Source organism: Bidens hawaiensis, unplaced genomic scaffold (genome assembly GCF_021521415.1).
Source record: "Bidens hawaiensis isolate Kalapana, Puna unplaced genomic scaffold, B.hawaiensis_p1.1 tig00046789_1, whole genome shotgun sequence".
NCBI classification, from domain to species: Eukaryota; Viridiplantae; Streptophyta; class Magnoliopsida; order Asterales; family Asteraceae; genus Bidens; species Bidens hawaiensis.
Window position 1 is genome coordinate 95877 of NW_027506000.1, and position 21019 is coordinate 116895.

At 33.3% G+C, this 21019-nt stretch overlaps 3 protein-coding genes across 5 annotated transcripts; all 3 read right to left on the reverse strand.

Moving 5' to 3' along the window:
• Positions 1-1426: 1426 nt before the first annotated feature.
• On the reverse strand, positions 1427-7531 carry LOC143616315 (uncharacterized). 2 transcript variants are annotated; one of them, XM_077089180.1, is made up of 12 exons: positions 7382-7531; positions 7090-7231; positions 6913-7008; positions 6603-6706; positions 5308-5498; positions 4524-4646; positions 4362-4450; positions 4086-4191; positions 3146-3243; positions 2791-3039; positions 2207-2313; positions 1427-2060 (listed from the first exon to the last, which is right to left on the reverse strand). In XM_077089180.1, the coding sequence occupies exons 2-12, from the start codon at positions 7207-7209 to the stop codon at positions 1991-1993; spliced, it is 1353 nt and encodes a 450-aa protein (XP_076945295.1). In that variant the 5' UTR covers positions 7210-7231; positions 7382-7531; the 3' UTR covers positions 1427-1990. The 2 variants fall into 2 exon arrangements, with proteins under 2 accessions (XP_076945295.1, XP_076945296.1); XM_077089181.1 differs by lacking the exons at positions 6913-7008; positions 7090-7231; positions 7382-7531 and having other exon boundaries at positions 1431-2060; positions 5308-5491; positions 6603-6652.
• Positions 7532-9334: 1803 nt separating this feature from the next.
• On the reverse strand, positions 9335-11121 carry LOC143616316 (large ribosomal subunit protein eL14y-like). Its single transcript, XM_077089182.1, has 5 exons — positions 11028-11121; positions 10838-10939; positions 10165-10294; positions 9590-9702; positions 9335-9505 (listed from the first exon to the last, which is right to left on the reverse strand). The coding sequence occupies exons 1-5, from the start codon at positions 11028-11030 to the stop codon at positions 9452-9454; spliced, it is 402 nt and encodes a 133-aa protein (XP_076945297.1). The 5' UTR covers positions 11031-11121; the 3' UTR covers positions 9335-9451.
• A 1144-nt stretch (positions 11122-12265) lies between these two features.
• Positions 12266-19074, reverse strand: LOC143616322 (casein kinase 1-like protein 9). 2 transcript variants are annotated; one of them, XM_077089185.1, is made up of 15 exons: positions 18913-19074; positions 18272-18402; positions 18136-18176; positions 17458-17527; positions 15838-15986; positions 15669-15764; positions 15506-15576; positions 14550-14611; positions 14394-14457; positions 14212-14296; positions 14002-14128; positions 13868-13929; positions 13686-13743; positions 13482-13597; positions 12266-12844 (listed from the first exon to the last, which is right to left on the reverse strand). In XM_077089185.1, exons 2-15 carry the CDS (start codon positions 18345-18347, stop codon positions 12596-12598), a joined length of 1326 nt encoding a protein of 441 aa, XP_076945300.1. In that variant the 5' UTR covers positions 18348-18402; positions 18913-19074; the 3' UTR covers positions 12266-12595. The 2 variants fall into 2 exon arrangements, with proteins under 2 accessions (XP_076945300.1, XP_076945301.1); XM_077089186.1 differs by having other exon boundaries at positions 12267-12844; positions 13686-13737.
• Between the last annotated feature and the right edge of the window lie 1945 nt (positions 19075-21019).

Below are 21019 nucleotides of genomic sequence, written 5' to 3' on the forward strand. Positions count from 1 at the left end.
TTGGTTTTATATTTTTGTAAATACGAACTTATGGTTCAGGTTTGGTTTTGCATGTAATAAAAACCGAATAAAAACGAACCGAACTGAATTCATAGATTTCCTTTTTTATTTTAAATAATTTATAAGAACTTAATAAATGTGTAACTTGCGTATATTAGCCCAAATGTAAACAAAATCAATTACTTATTAATTAACAAAATGATTTAGTCCCAAATTCAATTTGAAAAAAAAAAAAAACTTAACGAACCGTGCATACCTCTAGTTACAGATGAGGAAACTTTTAAAGCATGTGATTCACATTTTACAAAAGTATATAACTGACCAAATCAAATTAGGATTGGTGTTTAGCTATATATATCACCAACAGAATTAAGGTGAACGAATTAACACTTACATGCACAACACACAATTAGTAGACAAAAGTAGCACAAATCATCAACAGTTTATACGTATAAATAAAATTAGATCCATAAACCCTAGCTAGATTAGGTCAATCATGAAACTAAATATCAGGTTTCAGAGAAATGCGGAACAGATCTGATCTCGATCAATTAATCAACATAGATCGATCTTCATTACATGATAATATTCAACACAAAGATTTAAAGTTCAGATTCACCTTTTTTGCTTGCAGGTATTTGGTGACTATATGTAACAGTCAATAGCGATTACTATTTATAGGTTCATGCTGAAAGCTGGTTACTGGACTGCACGATCAGAATATTATTATTATTATTATTATAGAAAAGAACCCGTTAGTTTACTACTTTGACCTTTAAACACCTAAACTTCTTGTTTTTTTAACGGAGACTTTCTACGGCATGACTGGGTAGACGTAGGTCAGGTTGCGGCCAACCCCGGGCCCAGAGAGTTTCTCCCCTGATGTTACTTGACATCCACCGCCAGAAGAGGCAAAATCCTCTGGCGAAATGCATGCAGAATAAAACCCCCCGTGTGGCTCGGATTCGAGCTGGTGACCTCCCGAAGGAGGCCTAGTTCTTATCTTCGTTGTCATAGCTAATTGGGCTAGCCTAAAAGGTTTTTTTGTTTAATTAGTTAGGTACTTAGGTGTGCAAGGTGGTTTGATAATAATGTAATCGAAAGAAATAACTTGCTTTTGATAAAATTTATTATAGTTACGAAGATTTCGTAAGGAAATTCATGGTCAAATTAAATAGACACACTTTTGATGAGTTTGATGCATACACAATGTGAAAATAGAAAAGTTGAATGCACTATTGCAATGAGTTAGACGCATCATTGTAATGGGTTAGACACATTGTTATAATAACGATCAGCTATATTATTAAATATCAGAGTTTAAAGAAAATGACAAGAATTCAATAGAATGATTTAAGAAAAATGAATGATAAAAAGAGATCAAAAGTTTAAAAAATATTAATCAATTTTTTTAGATTTAAATGAAAAGTAATAGTAAACTTTTTCCACCGCAGTCTCTACCAACCTAGATTTTATATGACAAATGCACCACAACCTGCATCATGCGAGATTCAAACCCCTAACCTTTTGGTTGCAAAACACACCACTTAACCACCAGTATGTCGCCTTGAAAACTACTTTATCAACAATTAGTTTCAAACAAGAAGGTATAATAGTAACTTCAAAATGTAAAAACACCAAATGTGTTATTATTACTATTTAGTAGCGGGGACCATACGCGCAAGTACTCAACTTCTAATTGAATAATAAAGCATGCGATATAAACATACCACGTGAATCATTCGTGTAATTTACTCGTTCTTATAGGGCATCTTAATGATACAAATACACGATTGTTCAAAGAATTACACAAGCACTCACTATGTTTTGAGATGCTTCAATCCGTATTAAAACCAATACAACCTCAAATGGATCCAGTATACGGACACCATAAAGAATACTCACACATCGAGACGAGACCTATTTGGGTCCCACGTGTCGGTGCAGCCATAACATGCTAACTCGGGGAAAACTTAGCACCAAATGAAGATCAAATGAACAAATATAAACGTCTAGAATCACACAACAAAAGAATTGGTGTCACAACTTCCTGCAGAAAACTTAACTCCATCAATTTCTTGCCTGAAATCGAAAACATAAGGGACCAAATTAGATGTAATTTAGATTTGTTATCAATAGTGAGTAAAATTTATAAGTTAAAGAAAATAGGTCAAACGGGTCGGAAGTCGTCCAAAATGGGTCAGACTTGTTAAAAAATGTAATGCTTGCCTTGCTCAGATACTTTTTGTGAATTCTCAATGCTTCTTTCAAAGCCTTTTTTGCATCCAAGCTTCCGGTTATATCACCCATGATCTGAACAATAAGCAATTATTAAGTCGAAATTAATAAAAAGAAACGAGGTTAGAGTTACAGGTGAGAATTTCAACCCATTTACTTATAAATGGGTCGATTATTTTATATCTAACAGATCATCATCATCATCATCATCATCATCGTACTCAGTATATCCCACCAATAGCAAAGCTATAGTAGGGTCTGAGGAGGGTAAGATGTAGACAGCCTTACCTCTACCCCATAAGGATAGAGAGGCTGCTTCCGGTGAGACCCCCGGCTCGATAGTAGTTTTGCATCAAGCCTTGGACATAAGGCACAAATAAATTAAAAAACAGATCAAACAAATAAATTAAAAAACACTAGCTTTTAACTAAAGGAACAAATGAGCCAAGCCACTCGTGAGCTACCCGAGATCGGCTAGTTAAAAGCTCGAATCGAGCTGATCTTAAACGAGCTTGAGCCTAAAAAGCAAACTTGTAAAGTTGAAGTAAGAACCTGGGCAACATCATCTAGGCCTTTTGCTTCGTTCAACAACTTTTTATTTTTGGTCTCGAGAACACCCGCCACTAAAAAAACAGCAAGAAAACTTTTTTGGTCCGTTCGTCCATCTTTCACATTTTTTCTCTCATATTTTCCGTATTGTAGTAACACTTTGCTGCTTAATTTTGTTGCTACAACTTCATTCGTACCATTTGAAGCATAATCAGAAAACATGTTTGGGTTATACTCCATGGCCCACATAACCTGATTCCACATTTCCAAAAAATATAAACATCATTTTCAGATTCAAATGCATTAAAAAACAAAGTTATTATTCATAGGAAGATAAAAATATGTAGTATTTTCTTACCTCCCATAAATATAAGGCATCTATAAATGAAAACTCCCTTCGAAAAAGTACCATTAGCATTCGGATTGCAAATAAATATTCTCCACCGTCCAATCCCTCTGATTACATAAAACAATCAACAATTATACAATTAATGTAGAGTCATTAACTTCAACCAATGTACTTACGAATGGGTCAATTTGGGATGTGTTTGACTTCTAACGGGTCAAATGGACAAAAAAGTATAGTTAAAATGAAAACAACTCAAATGAATTGTGTTAGGGCTGTGAACGAGCCAGGCGTTCAGCGAATCGTTCAGTGGGAAGTTCGTTTGCGTGCATTCTTTTAATTAATGAGCGAACGTAAACAAAGAATTTGGCTCCGTAAATTAAATGAATGAACACATCGTTTATGTCCATTCATTTACTCTTGTTTGTATATGCCCGTTTATTAAAATTTTTACTTTTTTTTCTTTTACCCTTATATTTACACTATAAATTAAAAAACTAATCAAATTTACTTGGAACTTTGAGACATTATTTTAATATAATTATGTTTATGATCATTGTTTTTAGGTTTATTTTTACATTATGTTAAAAAAAAATTTGGATACTATGTCAGGTACTTGAGTACTTAAGGATTTTTGGGTGATTATGTGTTGATATCTATTCATAAAATGTCCGTTTTGTTTCCTTAACGAACGAAGACAAACAAATTCATTTCCTTAACGAATGACCACGGACACGGAATTTCATTCAGTTATTTGTTCATGAACAATCTGTTTGTCAAGTATTGTAATATTCTAGTTTTTGTAACCTAACTACAATTCTACAATATTCTCCAAGCATCTTTGTTCATGATCAATATAATAACAATTTTGTGAACCAAACGAGTGTCATAGAAGATGTGTTTTTCATCAAAATTTGGTAATGAACAGATAAAAGTTATAAGGTCAACTTACCAAGGTGTTGATGAAGCTTCGGGTCAACAACTCTCATAACTTGTGAAAGTATGCCAAGTTGTGATTGTACTCCCATAGAAGTTGCATTGGACCTAAAGTTTTCCCTCTACATAAGAGAAACCAAACTTGTACAATTTAGTATCAATAATTTGACACGTGTAGTTAAACTTAACAAATTGTGCTAACTTGATATATTACACACCATATATTTGTTTCATACAACATTATAACCATTTAAACCAAATTTAAATCAGTTGGAAAAGAATAAAGGCTTACAACTCTACGCATTGCATGTTCAAAACACCAAAAGGCGTCTGCTTCATCCTTCAAAAGCATTACCATTGGGGAACATATATCATTCATCCCTGCTTAAAGTTGGTGATAATAATAAGCATATGATGTTATAATAATCTATAGTTTTAATATAGAGTTTGTTACCTTGAACATAACCAATATCATCATCAACCCAAGTATATATAGCAAGTAAATCCCAAAGTTTGGCCTGGTTAGCTTCGGTTTCATAAAATACAAGAGAGCGGTCTGTGCGTACAACATCCAAACCTGCAAAAACAAAAACCGCCTGTTGGTAATAGGCCTGTAAACGAACATATTTTTACCAAACTCTATTTCTTATGCATAAAACCATCAAAATCATTTTATTAAAAAAAATCTAGACTATAGGCTTGTAAACAAACTGAATGAACACAAACGGAGCGTGTCCATGTTGTGTTCACTTGTTTAACTTGAAACTAGCAGATGATCGAGCACCAACAAATAAACGAACGCGTTTTTCTTGTTCGCTTTCTTTTGGTAAGAAAACTAACATAACGAACGATTAATGCACGGAAACAACAAGCATAGCTGAAATAAATGAATGACCAAAATTGAGCTAAAACCAATTAAAAGTAAATGTGATAAACAATGTGTGGGGCCTAAAAAGTTATCAAAAGTAGACTAAATTGTAACGGGTCTAAAATTTTAAATGAATATATTAATGAACGTAGACAACACAAACTTAAATAAACGTAACTAACGAACAAACATAAAAGAACGAACAAGATATGTATTCATGTTCGTTTGTTTTAACTAAATGAACAAAAAAATTTGTTCATCGTCATTCGTTTATTAAATAAATGGTTCAATGAAAATTCGATTTGTTTACAAGCCTACTAGACTATGATTGAAATAATATTAATTTGTGGTGCAAGGTTAGTTAACCAACCTATCTGAGGCAAACTACGTTTCCACTCGCTAACTTTCTTGTCTGACTCATCGTCGGATTTTGGGTCAACAATTCCATTATTTTCACACGGTTCTCCATTTTCAGACTCTAAAGGTGCCATGACAAAGCTCCCGGTACCGATAACGGGTACAATCTTTTTGCATTCTTCTTTCCATGAATTATACTGTTCCCTAACAACAAAAAGATGAAGCAGTTGGTTAACATGTTTCCAATAATACCAAGTATTATTTCATTAGTTGATGCAATTTTATGTAAGGGCAGTATTGTTATCATCTATATAAGGGTAATAATAGTGGTCCTTGAAAGATGAAATGATTGAACTCGATCAATTAAACGAATGAGGTTTTCTTGTTCATGTTCGAATGAACGAGCTTGTGTTTGTGAATAGTATGAACGTAAGGTTCATGAACGTAAGTTTCGTAAGCGAACAAAAATGACTAAAAACAGAACATAGGTAAACAAACATAAATGAGTGGACACCAATTAAAAGTGAGCGTGGACAGTAATTTGTTTGGCGTAAAAAATATAAAAAAACTAACATAAATTGTAATGAGTGAAATTTTACTTTCATAAAACTAGACTAAATAATTATGGGGCTAAGAAATTTAAATGAATATATATAAAAGAACATAGAGGGACAAACTTAAATAAACCTACACTACAACCATACCAAGTAGAAATCCCACCAACAAGTCGTCAACATAGGGTCTGGGGAGGGTGGGATGTAGGCAAACCTCCATCCCAAAGGATAGAGAGGTTGCTTCCAGAGAGACCCCCGGCTCGGAGCCATATGCATGAGACCAAGTAAAAGAAACACAAAGTTCACACTAAACCTTTAGACCATAAAGGAAAAGCATATCCCTATAATAAATAAATAACTAAATAGGTAATAGTAGATGATAATAAAAATAGATAAATAAAAATAATGATATTAGTAACGAATACTAAATAGGTGTTACAAAATACTAATTTGAGAATAGGATATTATAGTAATATATCATTTATCCCTCGAAATAAGGTAAAATAAGCCCCCCATGATAGGATTTTAATCAAAAGTCTACATTTCACCTAAAAGTCCTTAACCTTAATCCTTAACAAATCTACACTAACAAACGTAAATGAACGAACATACAGGACATGGGCGGATGTTCATTCGCTTAACTAAATGAACAAAAACTTGCGTTCACAACATGTTCATTCGTTAATTACAAAAATGAACTTCCCGTCAAACGCTCGATTTGTTTACAAGCCTAGCTATTAGCTGAGAGTACCACCTTCTCTTTTTCCTGAGGTTATCTCGTTCCTCCGTGGTACTGTTGGGATCATAACAACCCAACAAAAATTCCCAAACTACCCCTTTAATCGCTGGATGAATTCCCTATAATCAATAAAACAATATATTATTAGTTCACTTTGCTCCATAACATTATAAAACACTAAGTCCCATGTAACCATTGCACGATAATTATGATTTGACAAATATTAAACAAGTATAAAAACGAACAGATCTTCAATGTATAACTAACAATAAGGTACAGTATGAAACAATGAGAGCATACAATAACAAGAGCCCGAAAACCGTACCCCTCTTTGAATCCTTCTAAGCACAGCTGCAATATCCAAACGACCGTCTTTATCAAACGCGGCATTCCATCTTCTTTCACTCAATGTTTTCCCAACCTAAAACCGTTAAACCAATCATTTAAAATATTTAAAAACAATCATTTGACAAAAGTAATAAAGTAACAATTTTGAACAAACCTTGGGCTTAAACCTGGTTTTAGGCATATGTTCTTTGCACTCTTCCCTGACCGGATAATACGATTCCATATCGGCATTGCCATTTGACTTACTACTACCACCAATAATACTCCTCAACATAACACACAGCAGCAGCTAACTCCTATAAACCCTAATTAGTAATTTGACTTCAAAATATTCAAATTCACACCTTATAATTTTGTAATTCAATCAACTAAACAAAACCCATGTCAGATAGACCATCAATTTACAATCTTTATTGAAAATTGAATAAATTAACAGCATTTATTACCTAATTTTGTAATAAATTGGGAAACTTTGAAGATATACAGGCGATTTATGATGTGGGTATCCGACAATAAGCAAAAATGTTGCTGGATTTGAACGCCAATTGATGAAGAACCAAAATATTATTATTATGGATTTGGGTATTCAAATTATTATTATTATTATTATTATTATTATTATCTAATGTTTACAAAATGATTATCGCTGTGTGTGTGTTTTAACCGTGTTTGAATCAGGCCCCTCGGTTTATGAAGAAAGTCGAGTCGGGCCCTTGAAGTTCATCGGGCGTATGAAAGTTGGGTGTGATTTTCTGATACGACCAGAAAAAACGAAAACAATACACTGGCCTAACACAAAATTTATGGGTTTGGATTTGGTGTAAATGGGTCCGGATCGGTTTCCGGTCGACCATGCGAACCTGTTTAGCTAAACGTGTGGGGTTCGGGTCAGGATTCGTGGGTTGACCTTTTTAAACCATTTTTTTTATTTTGTTTTTCTAATGTGTGTTTTATGTAATAAGTTGAATTGGTTACGTATTTTTATGTCAAAATATGAAACTAAAAAAAGATTCACACGAGATTTTTATAATTAACATGTAGTTTTTTCTTTTACCTAAATTTGTATATTTTGTTGTATTTATATAAAGCTAAAGACTTAATACGTGGAAACAATAAAAAAAATAGATGAAATACTTCTGGGTCAAACGGGTCGTGTTTGAGACAACTCACAAATATGCATGACGGGTTATCGTTTACGTGACTGACACGATTTTCAGGTTTGGGTTGTATGAATGAGTTTAGATTGTATATAATGCTTTTTTCAAGAGAAAAGTATTGAAATTTAAAAGTATGATAAGAGAACTTATAATATGATTAAAGAAAGTTGTTTACAATAAGAGTTGGGGGTGTTTTTTAAGTGTGACATTGGCATATGTAGAAAGTTGTTTACTTACTAAAATAACAAAGTAACAAAGTAGATTAAATAATAGACTCCAAATCTATAATAACAATCTTGAGCATACTGAATAAAAATATTTAACACTCTCTATGCATGTGTCTTTTATGTTCTTTCGTTTTCTTTGAACGCTTGTAAGTGTTAACCTGAAAGGATGTTTATTCTTTGTTGTAGATATCGACATTTATATAAACTTTAAAGTCTCGATTTCATATAATTCCTGATTTCTAGCGGTTTCATAATCATCGTAAACTTTGTTGTTTTGTGTACGGACTATTTATGTTTTATTTATATGAGAAGGCTTGTTACATTAAGTTTGCAATCTTAAAATATTTTTTGTTGTATCTTTGTGATCTTTTTGTAAAAAGTTCGCAAAACCTATGTATAATCTCACAAGCACTAACATGCATCGTCGTATCTATATTGAAGGCATTTTTCAGATTTATTTTTACGAAACAAAACAACTACAAATACATTTGTCTTTTCAAATATTAAGAGTCATTTTTACCATTTAGTATGTTTTGTTCTAACTTTGACACTAATTAATTGCATTCATATAACCAACCTAAAAATTGAATACCGTATACAAGTGGGGTCTAAACCCCGAACTTGACCACCCTAGAGCCCACCCTGACCCAAAAGTGTTTTACCTAAAAGCTTCCAACAAGTTGAGTAAAAACAAACTTTTTTCACAGCACTCGCTACTTTTGAGCAGTCTTTTAACACTTAAGTACCAACAGGCATTAGTGGAATTGTAAAAACAACTTTATTAAAAGTGTATATCATAAAGAATTCGACTTCTAGACAAGTCATAAACAGATTAACCTAACTAAATTTTACTCTTAAATTTTAAAGCAATTAACAGATAAACTCATAATGTAAACCCAAAACACAAGCTTAGAATCTTTCTTTTATGGGTATCACGTTCTGGGAAATTTTCATATATTGACGTTTAGGTTTTCAAAAACTAAAAGTTCAAAAACAGAATAAAAAACAGCAAACATCCCTTCAAAATTCAATCCCTTGTAAATGGTCAAACATAAACTCCTACCAACATACACTGGTTTTTACTCAACAATAATTTAAATAAAATGCAACAAAATCTCAACATTCATACAAATTAAGCAGTCTCCTTCTTTAGCTTGGCTAGCTCTTGCCTAACGACTCCCGCCTTCTGCAAGATCACAAAACAAAATACACGATGCGACAAAGTTATCAATAGTAAAAAAAGTTTAACAAAGAATGAATTAATGCTAACCTTGATCTTTGCTAACATAATCTTAAACCTGTCGAAATCATTGAGTGATGCTCTCTTCTTTTGAACAATGAACTTTCTTCCCCATGAGCTGTTTTCCCATTTGTTTTTGACATCTACAAAAGATAATTAATAAATAAAAGATAATCTTTAACTTGTTTTTAAAATTAGATCATTTCAAGAATAATAATCAGAGCACATAACAGGTGATACATGACACGACGTATAGGCATGAGTATATTAAAAAAATAAAACATTAAGCCAAAAGGCAGTATATATCAAGTTTGCTTTTAATATAATAATAGCAATAAACTTTTTAATACCATACCACCAAAATATTTATATCTTCACCGCTGCTATGTTATAAAAAACATTGGACAATCAAACTTGTCATAACGGTAAACGATACACTGAAACTTTGAATTATAAAACAAATAAAAAGCATATTAAGTTGAACCTCCACATCATATACCAATGTTTTTGTAAACCAAATTTAGAAAACCATATAATATATACTTCAATTAATATTCTTAAAACCAATCAATCTGTCTCAATATCTATAACAATGTCGAACGTACCAGCAGCCTCCATAGCAGCGATAAGAGTTTTCTTGTTTGGAACTCTTTTAATGTCAATTTTGATGTCGGTAAGTGTAAGCCTCTTAAAGTTCATTTGGCCTCTCACCATGTCAGGAGAATCAACAAGAGCCTGCAAATTCAAAAATTACTTCAGCACAACCTTAACTTCTTCCATTATATTTAACTTGCACAACTAAACTCAAACTCCTCACATGATTGCAAACACTATAGGCTCCTTACAACTTAACAATTAGAATAACACTATGCAAAATTGTAGATTCTATAAGCTTCTAAGAACTTAAAAAAGAACAATTACAAATAACATTTCTTAATAATAAGTTAAATAAAACACAGCTGCATGCATGTTTTATCAAATCTTATCATTTTGACCTAAACAATAATAAAACCATGACTGTAGCACAGCTAACAAAACACAAAACAGTCTCTTATAGGTTTTAAAGGCATCAAATTCATAACCAGTAGTAATTAGCACATAGAAATCAAATAGTAAGTTAATATTACAGCTTGTTAAAAGAAAATGAATAAAAAAACATCAAGCATTTCCTGTAACAACATTTAATTCATCTATAATCACACAATTATAATAATTAATTAAAAAAATAATTGGAGCTAGATTAAGATCTGTGTAGTAGGATAATAATAATAATATTACTCTGTTTTGATCGATGACATCGACGATAACAACGAGCTTGCCGTAATCCTTTCCGTAGTTAACGAGTGCGATTCTTCCGATCTCAACGTACCTCTTGAACGGCTACAATATTAATACAACGACATTTGTTACTTCAGATATAATAATAAGCTATACATAATAAACAGTTGAAATTAGGGTTTTGTTTTACCATTTTTGCAGGAGAAATGAGGCTGCGGCGATGATTGAAGGCCAAGAGAATTAGGGTTTTAGATTGGGAGATGTTTAATAGTTGGAGTTAGTGTGATTGGGCCTGTGTTTCGTTTCCAGTATAGCCCAATGTCATACACCAAAATACCAGACTGGATTTGTTAGGGTATCGATACGCCACTGACAGTATAGAAACCGAAATTTAAGAAGCTAAAAAAAATATAAAGTCGTAATACCGAAGAGATATCGAAATACGTTCGATTCATTGTTCTCTTTATTATTTAAGTTTATGTCGCAATTCAATCGGTGTTGATTCGCTTCGTTACTGCATCGGAACTCGTTATAGACTTATAGTATATGATATAGAAAACAAAATAAAACTAAAGTAATAAATTTTATTTAAAAGTTAACAAACGCGAGCTGAAAGTATGAGGGTAAAATCGAAAGTTAAAATAGACATTTGTAGTATGAGAGTAAACATGACGAGACAAAGTTACAAACCGCAAATACAAGTACAAGAGTACAAGAATAGAGAAAAGAAACACACAAAAACTCTAAGCATGCAAAACAAAACAATAAAGGTCGAAGGGAGTAAGACACTAACAAACTCACTTGACACCCACCCCTCATTTTCGAACCGTGAACTTTTATAAACAAACATCATGAAACAAAAACAGACCTCCTTCACAACCCGGAGGAGCACCACCAACAAACCAAACCAGAATCTACATGAAACTGAAGTTACACCAATTCGACCGCCCTATCGTTTTATATTTAGATCTATGTTTATACCAAAGAAAACATAACGATTTTCATTATCTAAACATACAAAATAAACCATTTCATATGATAAACAAGCAACTTAATGAATAATTATCTTTTACATACTATCCCAATTCACAACTACACAACTAAACACAATATTTTTTTTTCCATTAAGAAATGAATATTGAAAAAGTGTGAAGAACGGGAGGTGTGAAGTTTTTTATCATCCTGGCGTCGAGCTATTTTTCGGCAGGACCTCCCCTACGGTAAGGAAGAAGGGGGGAACATGCACACTTGGAGAGCGCAGTACAACGGAGAGTTGTATGCTGCGTTCGGGAAGGATGAATCGCTCCCGAAAAGGAATCTTTTGAAGTATATACCCGCATGCCAAGTATGGTTCGTAACAATCTATCTTCCGGGGCATATGATGATTCTTTCACCATTTGGGGCGTTAATTTACCACCAAGGAGCTTGAGGTCAAAACGTTACTATTCATAACCCGCTAAACAGTGTTAGCAGCTACACAACATCAGGCGCAAAGAAACCAAAAGTATCAAACGCAAATAGTATAAACACGCGGACATTCTTATAGAGGCGTTTTTATACAATGGTAATTAAATTATGAAAAATATGAATAGCCAAACCGCCAAATCCAAAAACATGCAAAACCGATAAAATAACCATCGTAATTCAAATGTGACAACATTACAAAGAGTACACGAGTCATTTGCAACTCGAAATCTCTAACACAACATGAAGACAAAGCCGAAACAACATACAGAAACTCAGATATCTTTTACCTTTTTACTTCTTTATTTGGAGAAACTCAAAGCTTCTAAGCGGGTCTTCCCGAACCTTTGTGGCCCGCCCGAATGCCGATGATTTGGTCTCGGACCCGTGTGGTGTTCTAGATCCACGGGCCACACTGCTTGACACAACCCGACTTGACGGGCCTTCTGTAGCTTCACCCGATGAGCCGGGCCTGGTTGAGTGACCCGCATACCTTGACGTGCTCCCATTTCGAGACGGTCGCACCTTTTCAGAATCAGCTTGCTGTAAATGAGTTTAATGGACGTTGGTTATGTTTAATCTTAAACGGATCAAACGCTGTATGGGTGTGCATGAATCCGAAAAAACCGATATGTAACCGAAATAGCCGAACCCAACCCAAAACCAACAGTTGGTTTCACATTTATTTCAAAAACCAGGCAGTTTGGTTTCGGTTTTGCATGTACTGAAAGCCGAAAAAACCAAACAGAATCGTAAAAACTGAGCCAGCACGTAAAGACCGAAAAAAACAGACTTTTTTTATTATTGAATTAACAAATTATAGATGATGTTGCTAAAAAGTTTTAGGCCCAAATGTGTAATAATCAGTAAATAATTAATTAACAAAAACATTTAGGCACAAAACTGCAGGCCCAAATTCATTATTCCGAGTCATTTCTTTTCAGCCCAATTATCGAAAACCAAAAGCAAAAGCAAAACCAAAACCAAAACCAAACGGTTTTCGATCATCCAAAGTCGAACTATTGGTTTTTGGTTCTCGGTTTGAACTCAAAACAGATCCAAACCAACCCATGCACAACCCTATCAAACGGAAAAAGTAAAGAGTAATATAGAAACGGTCTGAGTTGCCCAAATTGTTTTTGGCCCGTTTTGTAACCTCTAACAATAAATATAAGCTTACCACGTCCTTCGATGAAGGCACATCATCCGAGGTCCGGTGTCTTGCATGTTCATAACGGGCCCCGGTTCCCGGATTTCTTCTCGGTAATGCTTCTAATGCACGGGAATCTTGTTCACCTGCTTAACAACACGTGGCATATCTATACATGTATATGCGTATCTATATACAGACCGATGATTTAAAAACATAGTTAAAAAAAAATACCCGGATTTCTTCCCTGCTTTTCGCCCCCAGTTCCAGCAGTATCACTAATATGCTGCTGCTGCAGAATAACTCATTATTATTTTTTATAACAATAATGTGTGTGTGTGTGTGTGTGGATGGATGGATGGATGGATGGATGCATGCATGCATGCATGTATGTATGTATGTATGTATGCACGGACCCGTCCTCTGATCTGAGGATACTTCAATACAGTCCAGTCAAATATATAGTCAAATTGATAGCCTGAAATATGAACACGAAGGGTAAATTAGTCATTAACTGTGGCAAAAATCAAAATAATAAATATATAGGCACCTTCACGAATAAATAAGTCACGGAAAAGCCTCTTCAAGTACGAATAGTCAGGTTTGTCTTCGAATCTCAGCGACCGACAATAATGAAAGTATGAGATAAACTCCGATGGGTATGATTTACATAGTACCTACAAAAACGTTATTAATAATCAATAACTGATATTCCAAACATACGTTACGTGGGCCAACACACACGGGCGTATATGTATACCTCTACTGGAGTCAACACTTTCTTTTCACTAATTCGGTCATATTTCTGCTTCTTGTTTCCCGCTTTCAGTCCCTGCCACGGGAGGCTAATGCAAAAGCATGCACAGAATTAGAGGGAAGCAAAAATAAATTTATTATTAAAATTTAAAAAAGAGCAAAAATAGAATAATTTCATATGCTCACCTTCCTCTTATAAAATACATAAGAACATAACCAAGAGATTCAAGATCATCACGCCTACTTTGTTCTGCGCATCCACAAAAACAAAAGTTCAAAAAAAAAAAGAACTACTAAATATTGGAAAATAACTAATATATTGGAAGTTATAAAACGGCTTACCGACTCCAAGGTGCGTGTTGACACTAGCATAGCGAGCTGTGCCTGTAAGATTCTTGTTTTCCCTGAAATAATTTTCAAATGAATTCACAATTCAGGTTAGATTATATATAACAGGTCAAGTGGATACATGTAATAACTTATCTAAACATCAAACGGGTTAAAATTTGCTCAGAGGGTAACTAGATGCTTAAGATATCTGAAATCGTATTATTATGACAAAAAAAGGTACGATTTTTAATGATATAACATTATGACTATTATAGTCATATACTTAATACATATTATTCTACACAAAAAAGAAAATGAACAAAAGAGTGTTAGTGTTTGCAGGTCAAACCTGACACGTCCTATTTTCATCTGTTTACATAAAACTTACCTGTTTTCAAACCCGAGTGTCTAGGGGTGTAACGAACAAAGTCACACATTAGCTACTCGAGATCCACTTGCCAAAAGCTCGAATTGAACCGAGCTTAAACAAGCTTCAGCCCGAGCTTGAACCCAAAGTTAAGCTTGTTTTAGTTAATGAGCCCGAGCCCGAGTTCAATTATCGAGCCCGAGTTCACTTATCAAGCTGGCTCGCGGGCCTATTATTTATATATTTTTAATTATACTACGTTTATATAATAATTATAACATACAAAACTATGATAAAAATATCTAAATAAAATATACTATTTTACATATAAAGTTTCAATGAAAATTATACATAATACACACACATATACTATAAAAATGGATAAAAAATAATTAATAAGTAAAAAATGACCTGAGCTCAAGCTTTAGAAATGGAGCTTGAAACAAGCCGAGCTTGTGCTCTTGTAAGTTAAAGTAGCAAAGCTCAAGCTCAGGCTCGGCTCGAGACACGTCCCTTAAGACCATGTGCCAAGTCAAAGTTACAATCTTTGTGGGAAAAAAGAGTCGTGTAAAATATAGAACCTTGAGGAAATAGAAGTTACCTATAGGGAATGTGTTTATGAGTTTGAAGATCCCTATATTTTTTCGCAAGCCCAAAATCAATCGCATACACCTGTCACAAGAATAAAATAACAAAAAAGAAAGCATTACAATTACCATGCATCAAAAACAAAAATAAAATACAAAAAAATTTCAAAAAATTACCTGATTAGCCTTGCGACCGAGGCCCATAAGAAAATTATCGGGCTTTAAGTCACGGTGAAGAAAACTCCTCGCATGCATATACTCAACTCTGTTTAACTACACAACATGATAAACATAAATAAAAAGTGATTAACATAAATTTTATAAAATAGTGGCCATAAACACTTACCAATTGATCTGCAAGCATTAAGACCGTTTTCAAAGAGAACTTTCTATTGCAATAATTAAAAAGATCTTCAAGGCTCGGTCCAAGAAGGTCAATGACCATGATATTGTACTCTCCATCAACACCGAACCACTTGAGGCTTGGTATTCCCGCTTTAGCCACAAGATAAACAAATAACTTGATTAATTGACAAGGGTTGACTAGTTTGACTCAAATATATAACCTTATGAATGGTTAATTTGGGTTATGCTTTATCCATAAAGAGTCTTAAGTGGTTAAGAAAATAAAGATATACAATAAGAAACCGGTCAAAAGAAGCCCAAAGTATAGTTTTAATGCATACAGCCTTCTAATTCACTTTATTCAAAAAACTATATTATTACTGGAATAATATGGTCTTCTTACTTATATTTATAAAAATATAAAAGTGGGAGTTTCAACCCGAACTAAAACCCAACCCTCGTTGCGGTTTAGTATTCTCGCTTCAGTCACAAGATAAATAAAAATAACTGATTAATTGGCAAGAGTTGACTACTTGACTCAAATACATAACCTTATGAAACTAATATGAACAAATACATTATTTACAAATGGTTAATTTGGGTTATGCTTTATCCATAAAAGGTCAAATGGGTTAATAATAAATAATAGGAAAATTGGATTTTAATAATACCAACTTAATGCAGTTGGCTGATAATAATCCCAACTTTGAAAGTAGCTGTCACTGATCCCAACTTTCACACTATTTATTTTCATTGGACCTCCGTTAAAAAAACTTAACGACGTTATGTTTTTTTCCAAATTTCAAACTGATATTTTAGGGCTTTTGATCGGAATGAGAATACGAGTCGATTGATGTAAAACTTACTCCCAAACGGTGGTCCAAACGACTAAAGGAAGCTTCAATTTCGGTGTTTAAACTTTTAATTAACAAAAATCAAGCTGTTTGAAGCGTCGTTTCGAGTTAAGTTTTACATCAATCGACTCGTATTCTCATTCCGATCAAAAGCCCTAAAATATCAGTTTGAAATTTGGAAAAAAACATAACGTCGTTAAGTTTTTTTTAACGGAGGTCCAATGAAAATAAATAGTGTGAAAGTTGGGACCAGTGACAGCTACTTTCAAAGTTGGGATTATTATCAGCCAACTGCATTAAGTTGGGATTATTAAAATCCAATTTTCCTAAATAATACTATGTAATAAGAAACAAGTCAAATGGGTTAAAAGTTAAAGCTATATTATAAGAAACGGGTCAAACGGGTTTAAAAAAAAGCCCAAAGTACCTTCTAAATCAATTTACTCAAAACGGTATATTATTACTAGAATAACATGGTTTTCCTATTCATATTTACAAAAAAAAAGAGAAAAAAAAAAAGAAAACTTATAAAAGTGTGCACAAAGTGTTTTGAGTCAACTTAGTCGGTTTTGACCTGAGCTAAAACCAACCCACACTGACTGAAATACGTTTTTAACATGTTACCCGACCCAATTTGACCACCTCTATAAATCAGTTTTATCATTTATGTGTTTGGAAAAAAGGATCACTATAATCTTGTAACTTAGATTATTTAAGTTTAAAAAAAATCTGAAAACTTATTGATTGAGAGATAGAGAGAGACTCACTTCCTCCTTGAAGAAGCCTATATATTTTTGATTCATAATGAAGCTGAGGATGCCTCGTCTTCACGGGTTCCTATAAAAAGTGAAAATTCATGTGCATGATGCATAATTACAAAAAGGTATAAACAATGTAGTGATAACTAAAAATACCTCTAATAGATAAAGTGTTTATAACATGTTTATACGAGTGACCCGTTTGTTTCTTTTTATTTTAGTAAGCGAAAAACAAAAAATTTGCAAACTTTTTTGGATTATGCATACTTATATCTTTGAAAAATCAGAAATGAAAACACTTTTAAGTGGTAAAAAACTTGTATGAAATATTAAAATGTAAAACTATAATCTTGAACAGACATCCAATAATAAATGAGCTTTCAAGATATTAATGTCTCATGCCTTAAATAAATGACACCACTGACCAAATACTACACTATTACTGACTTATACTTCACTATTTTTAACTTACTATTTCACTGCTTTTTTCATTGAAAGCCCACCCAATTTGATGCAAGATGAGCAGTTTTGGACAAACAGTAACATCATAAATACCAATTGTAGTGTTTTCTTTTGCCTTTTTGGCAGAAAAAGTTTCTTTTTTCAGAAAAAGGACAATAATAACTCATGATTAATCAAAATTAAAACAAAAGGACATAAACCATCAAGAATAGAAATCAATAATACCAGTTTAACAGCTACTTCTTCACCACTATGAATATTGACACCTGCAATAATCAAGATCATCAACAAAACAAAAACACACATTTACATAATTACATATGATACATGTAATCAAATATTAAAATTTCCAATAATATACCTAAATAAAGTTCACCAAAGGATCCACTTCCAATTTTCCTTCCAAGCTTAAACTTCCCACCAACAATACTATCCATATTTGTTTCTTCCAAGCTCAGATCTATACACACCTAATTACACCTCAATTAGGATCTCAAAAAGATTAAAAATTCCCAATTGCCAAACAAGAATAGAACAAACCCTAATCTTGATTCAACAAAAAAAATTGAACCCATTTCACAATTTCATAAAAATCACCCAAAATTCAAAATTACCAACAAACCCTAATCTTGATTCAACAAAAAAATTGAACCCATTTCACAATTTAATCAAAACTACCCAAGATTCAAAATTCCCAATTGTAAAAACGAAATTAAAAACAAACCCTAATCTTGCTTCAACAAAAAGACTAACCCCATTTCATAATTTCATAAAAATCAAAATTTAAAATTCCCAAAATGTAAAATCAAAATTAAAAACAAACCCTAATCTTGATTCAACAAAAAGACTATAACCCATTTCACAATTACATCAAAATGACCCAAATTTCAAAATACCCAATTGCAAAAACAAAATTACCAACAAACCCTGATCTTGATTCAACAAATAAATAAAACCCATTTCACAATTTCATCAAAATAACGAACAACCTAATTGTTCAACAATTGAAGGCCATGATGAGCGGCAAATGATGAAGGCGGCATAAATTCATCAGCCAATTTGATGATGTTTGATCATGGTTGAGGAATATTTAGAATAATAATAAAGATGTGACAGTAATAATTATGTAATTGAAGGATGGGTGGGTGAAAAAAAGAAGGATGGATGGATGGATGGATGGATGGATGGATATGTGAGGACGAGGAGGAAGAGGATGTTGACGAAGAAACAAGAATAAGAAAAAGAAAAACAAAAGCAGTAGGCGTCAGTCAATATTTTGCTTTTCTTTTTCCTCATTCTTTTTTCAACCTTTTTTTATTTTTTCAGCTTTTTTGTCTCCATACGTTGTTGGGTAATTTTTATTTCTAAACAGTGAAGTGTTGTAGTAAACTCACATTTTCATATATCTGGTTTTGTTGGATTTTTACTTTTATTTTTATTTTATTTTTTTTGAACAGTGACTTTCATAGTTGTTAAAGATGATTGAATCAAGAACAATGATAAACGAAAAACAAATGATTATTATTGAACGAAAACGTAATTACATAATTACAAGAACGAATGAATCAGAATTGAAAAGAACTAAAAACTAAACCCTAATTCCAGTCGTTTATCCCCAAACGTAACTAACAGTCATGTAACAAACTTATTTCAACTTTAGTCCCTCAAGTCTTCATTACTTTGTAATTTCACCCCAAACTTCAAAGAATGAAGTATTAACTGTTTACACCCTCAAACTTTATAACCAGCAACCAGCAGTTGATTTGACTTATTGTTGACCATTGACACTATATCTAACAATCTCCACCTTAGTGCAATTCAACAAATTCCTAAAATACCCAAACAATTCTCAAAGTCAAAACTTGGCAGAACCTTCGTGAATATGTCAGCAGCATTATCTTTTGTATCCACTTGCTTTATTTCAATTTCTTTTGATTGCACAATATCTCTAATGAAATGAAGCTTTACATTAATATGCCTAGTACGCTTGTGAAATATGCTATTTCTTGACAACTGTATTGCACCTTGACTGTCACAATGAACTACAGCCTCCGCATTGTCAATTCCCAACTCAGACACAAATCCCTTCAACCAAATTGCTTCTTTAACACCCTCTGTTAAAGCAATATATTCTGATTCCGTTGTAGATAGAGCCACAACATGCTGCAGCAATGCTTTCCAGCTAACCAAACTACCCAAAACCATAAAGGCATACCCTGTGATTGATCTGCCTTTATCCAAATCCTTAGCAAAATCAGCATCCACAAAACCTTGAATCACTGACCCATTATCACAGCCTCTACCAAACAATAAACCATAATTTCTTGTACCATTTAGATACCTCAAGATCCACTTAGCAGCCTCCCAATGGTTCTTACCAGGATTGGACAAATACCTGCTTACTAAACTCACAGCATATCCAATGTCGGGCCTGGTACAAACCATCATATACATAAGGCTGCCAACCACATTAGCATATGGAATATTCTCCATATACTTTACATCATCTTCACACTTAGGGCAATCTTGACTTGAAAGTTTAAAGCGTTGTGCCAATGGAGTTACCACAGCTTTTCTATTCTGCATATGATAAGTTTTTAACACCTTATCTACATATGACTTTTGTGACAGCCATATCCTTCTATTGTTTCTGTCTCTTGTTATCTCCATTCCCAATATCTTCCTTGCAACGCCTAATTCTTTCATGTCAAACTCTCCCTTTAACAACACCTTAGTAGCATCAATCTGTTTCTTATCTTTGCATGCTACCAACATATCATCCACATATAACAAAAGATACACAAAATTACCTTTGTTGTATTCTTTGAAATACACACAATTGTCATAACTGCTTCTCTTGAACCCACAACTGATCATGTGCTCATCAAATCTCCTGTACCATTGTCTTGGAGATTGCTTTAAGCCATACAATGACTTCTTCAACAGGCACACCTTTTCTTCATTACCTTTCTCTTCAAATCCCCAAGGTTGTTTCATATAAATGTTTTCTTCCAACACCCCATGAAGAAAAGCAGTTTTCACATCAAGCTGCTCTAATTCATAATCCTCCGAAGCAATTAATGACAATAATACCCTTATGGATGTATGT

Excerpts from the sequence above, each read along its gene's own strand:
- LOC143616315 (XM_077089180.1), bottom strand. The coding sequence starts at position 7,209 with ATGTTGAGGAGTATTATTGGTGGTAGTAGTAAGTCAAATGGCAATGCC. Across the intron at positions 7,009-7,089 it reads AAACCAGGTTTAAGCCCAAG|GTTGGGAAAACATTGAGTGA; the intron begins GTTTGTTCAAAA and ends TAACGGTTTTAG. Across the intron at positions 4,451-4,523 it reads TGATATTGGTTATGTTCAAG|GGATGAATGATATATGTTCC; the intron begins GTAACAAACTCT and ends AACTTTAAGCAG.
- LOC143616316 (XM_077089182.1), bottom strand. Across the intron at positions 10,295-10,837 it reads ATGTCATCGATCAAAACAGA|GCTCTTGTTGATTCTCCTGA; the intron begins GTAATATTATTA and ends TTGAATTTGCAG. Across the intron at positions 9,506-9,589 it reads TTATGTTAGCAAAGATCAAG|AAGGCGGGAGTCGTTAGGCA; the intron begins GTTAGCATTAAT and ends GTGATCTTGCAG.
- LOC143616322 (XM_077089185.1), bottom strand. The coding sequence starts at position 18,347 with ATGGATAGTATTGTTGGTGGGAAGTTTAAGCTTGGAAGGAAAATTGGA. Across the intron at positions 15,577-15,668 it reads TCGGTCGCAAGGCTAATCAG|GTGTATGCGATTGATTTTGG; the intron begins GTAATTTTTTGA and ends TTCTTGTGACAG. Across the intron at positions 14,129-14,211 it reads AAGTGTTGACTCCAGTAGAG|GTACTATGTAAATCATACCC; the intron begins GTATACATATAC and ends ACGTTTTTGTAG.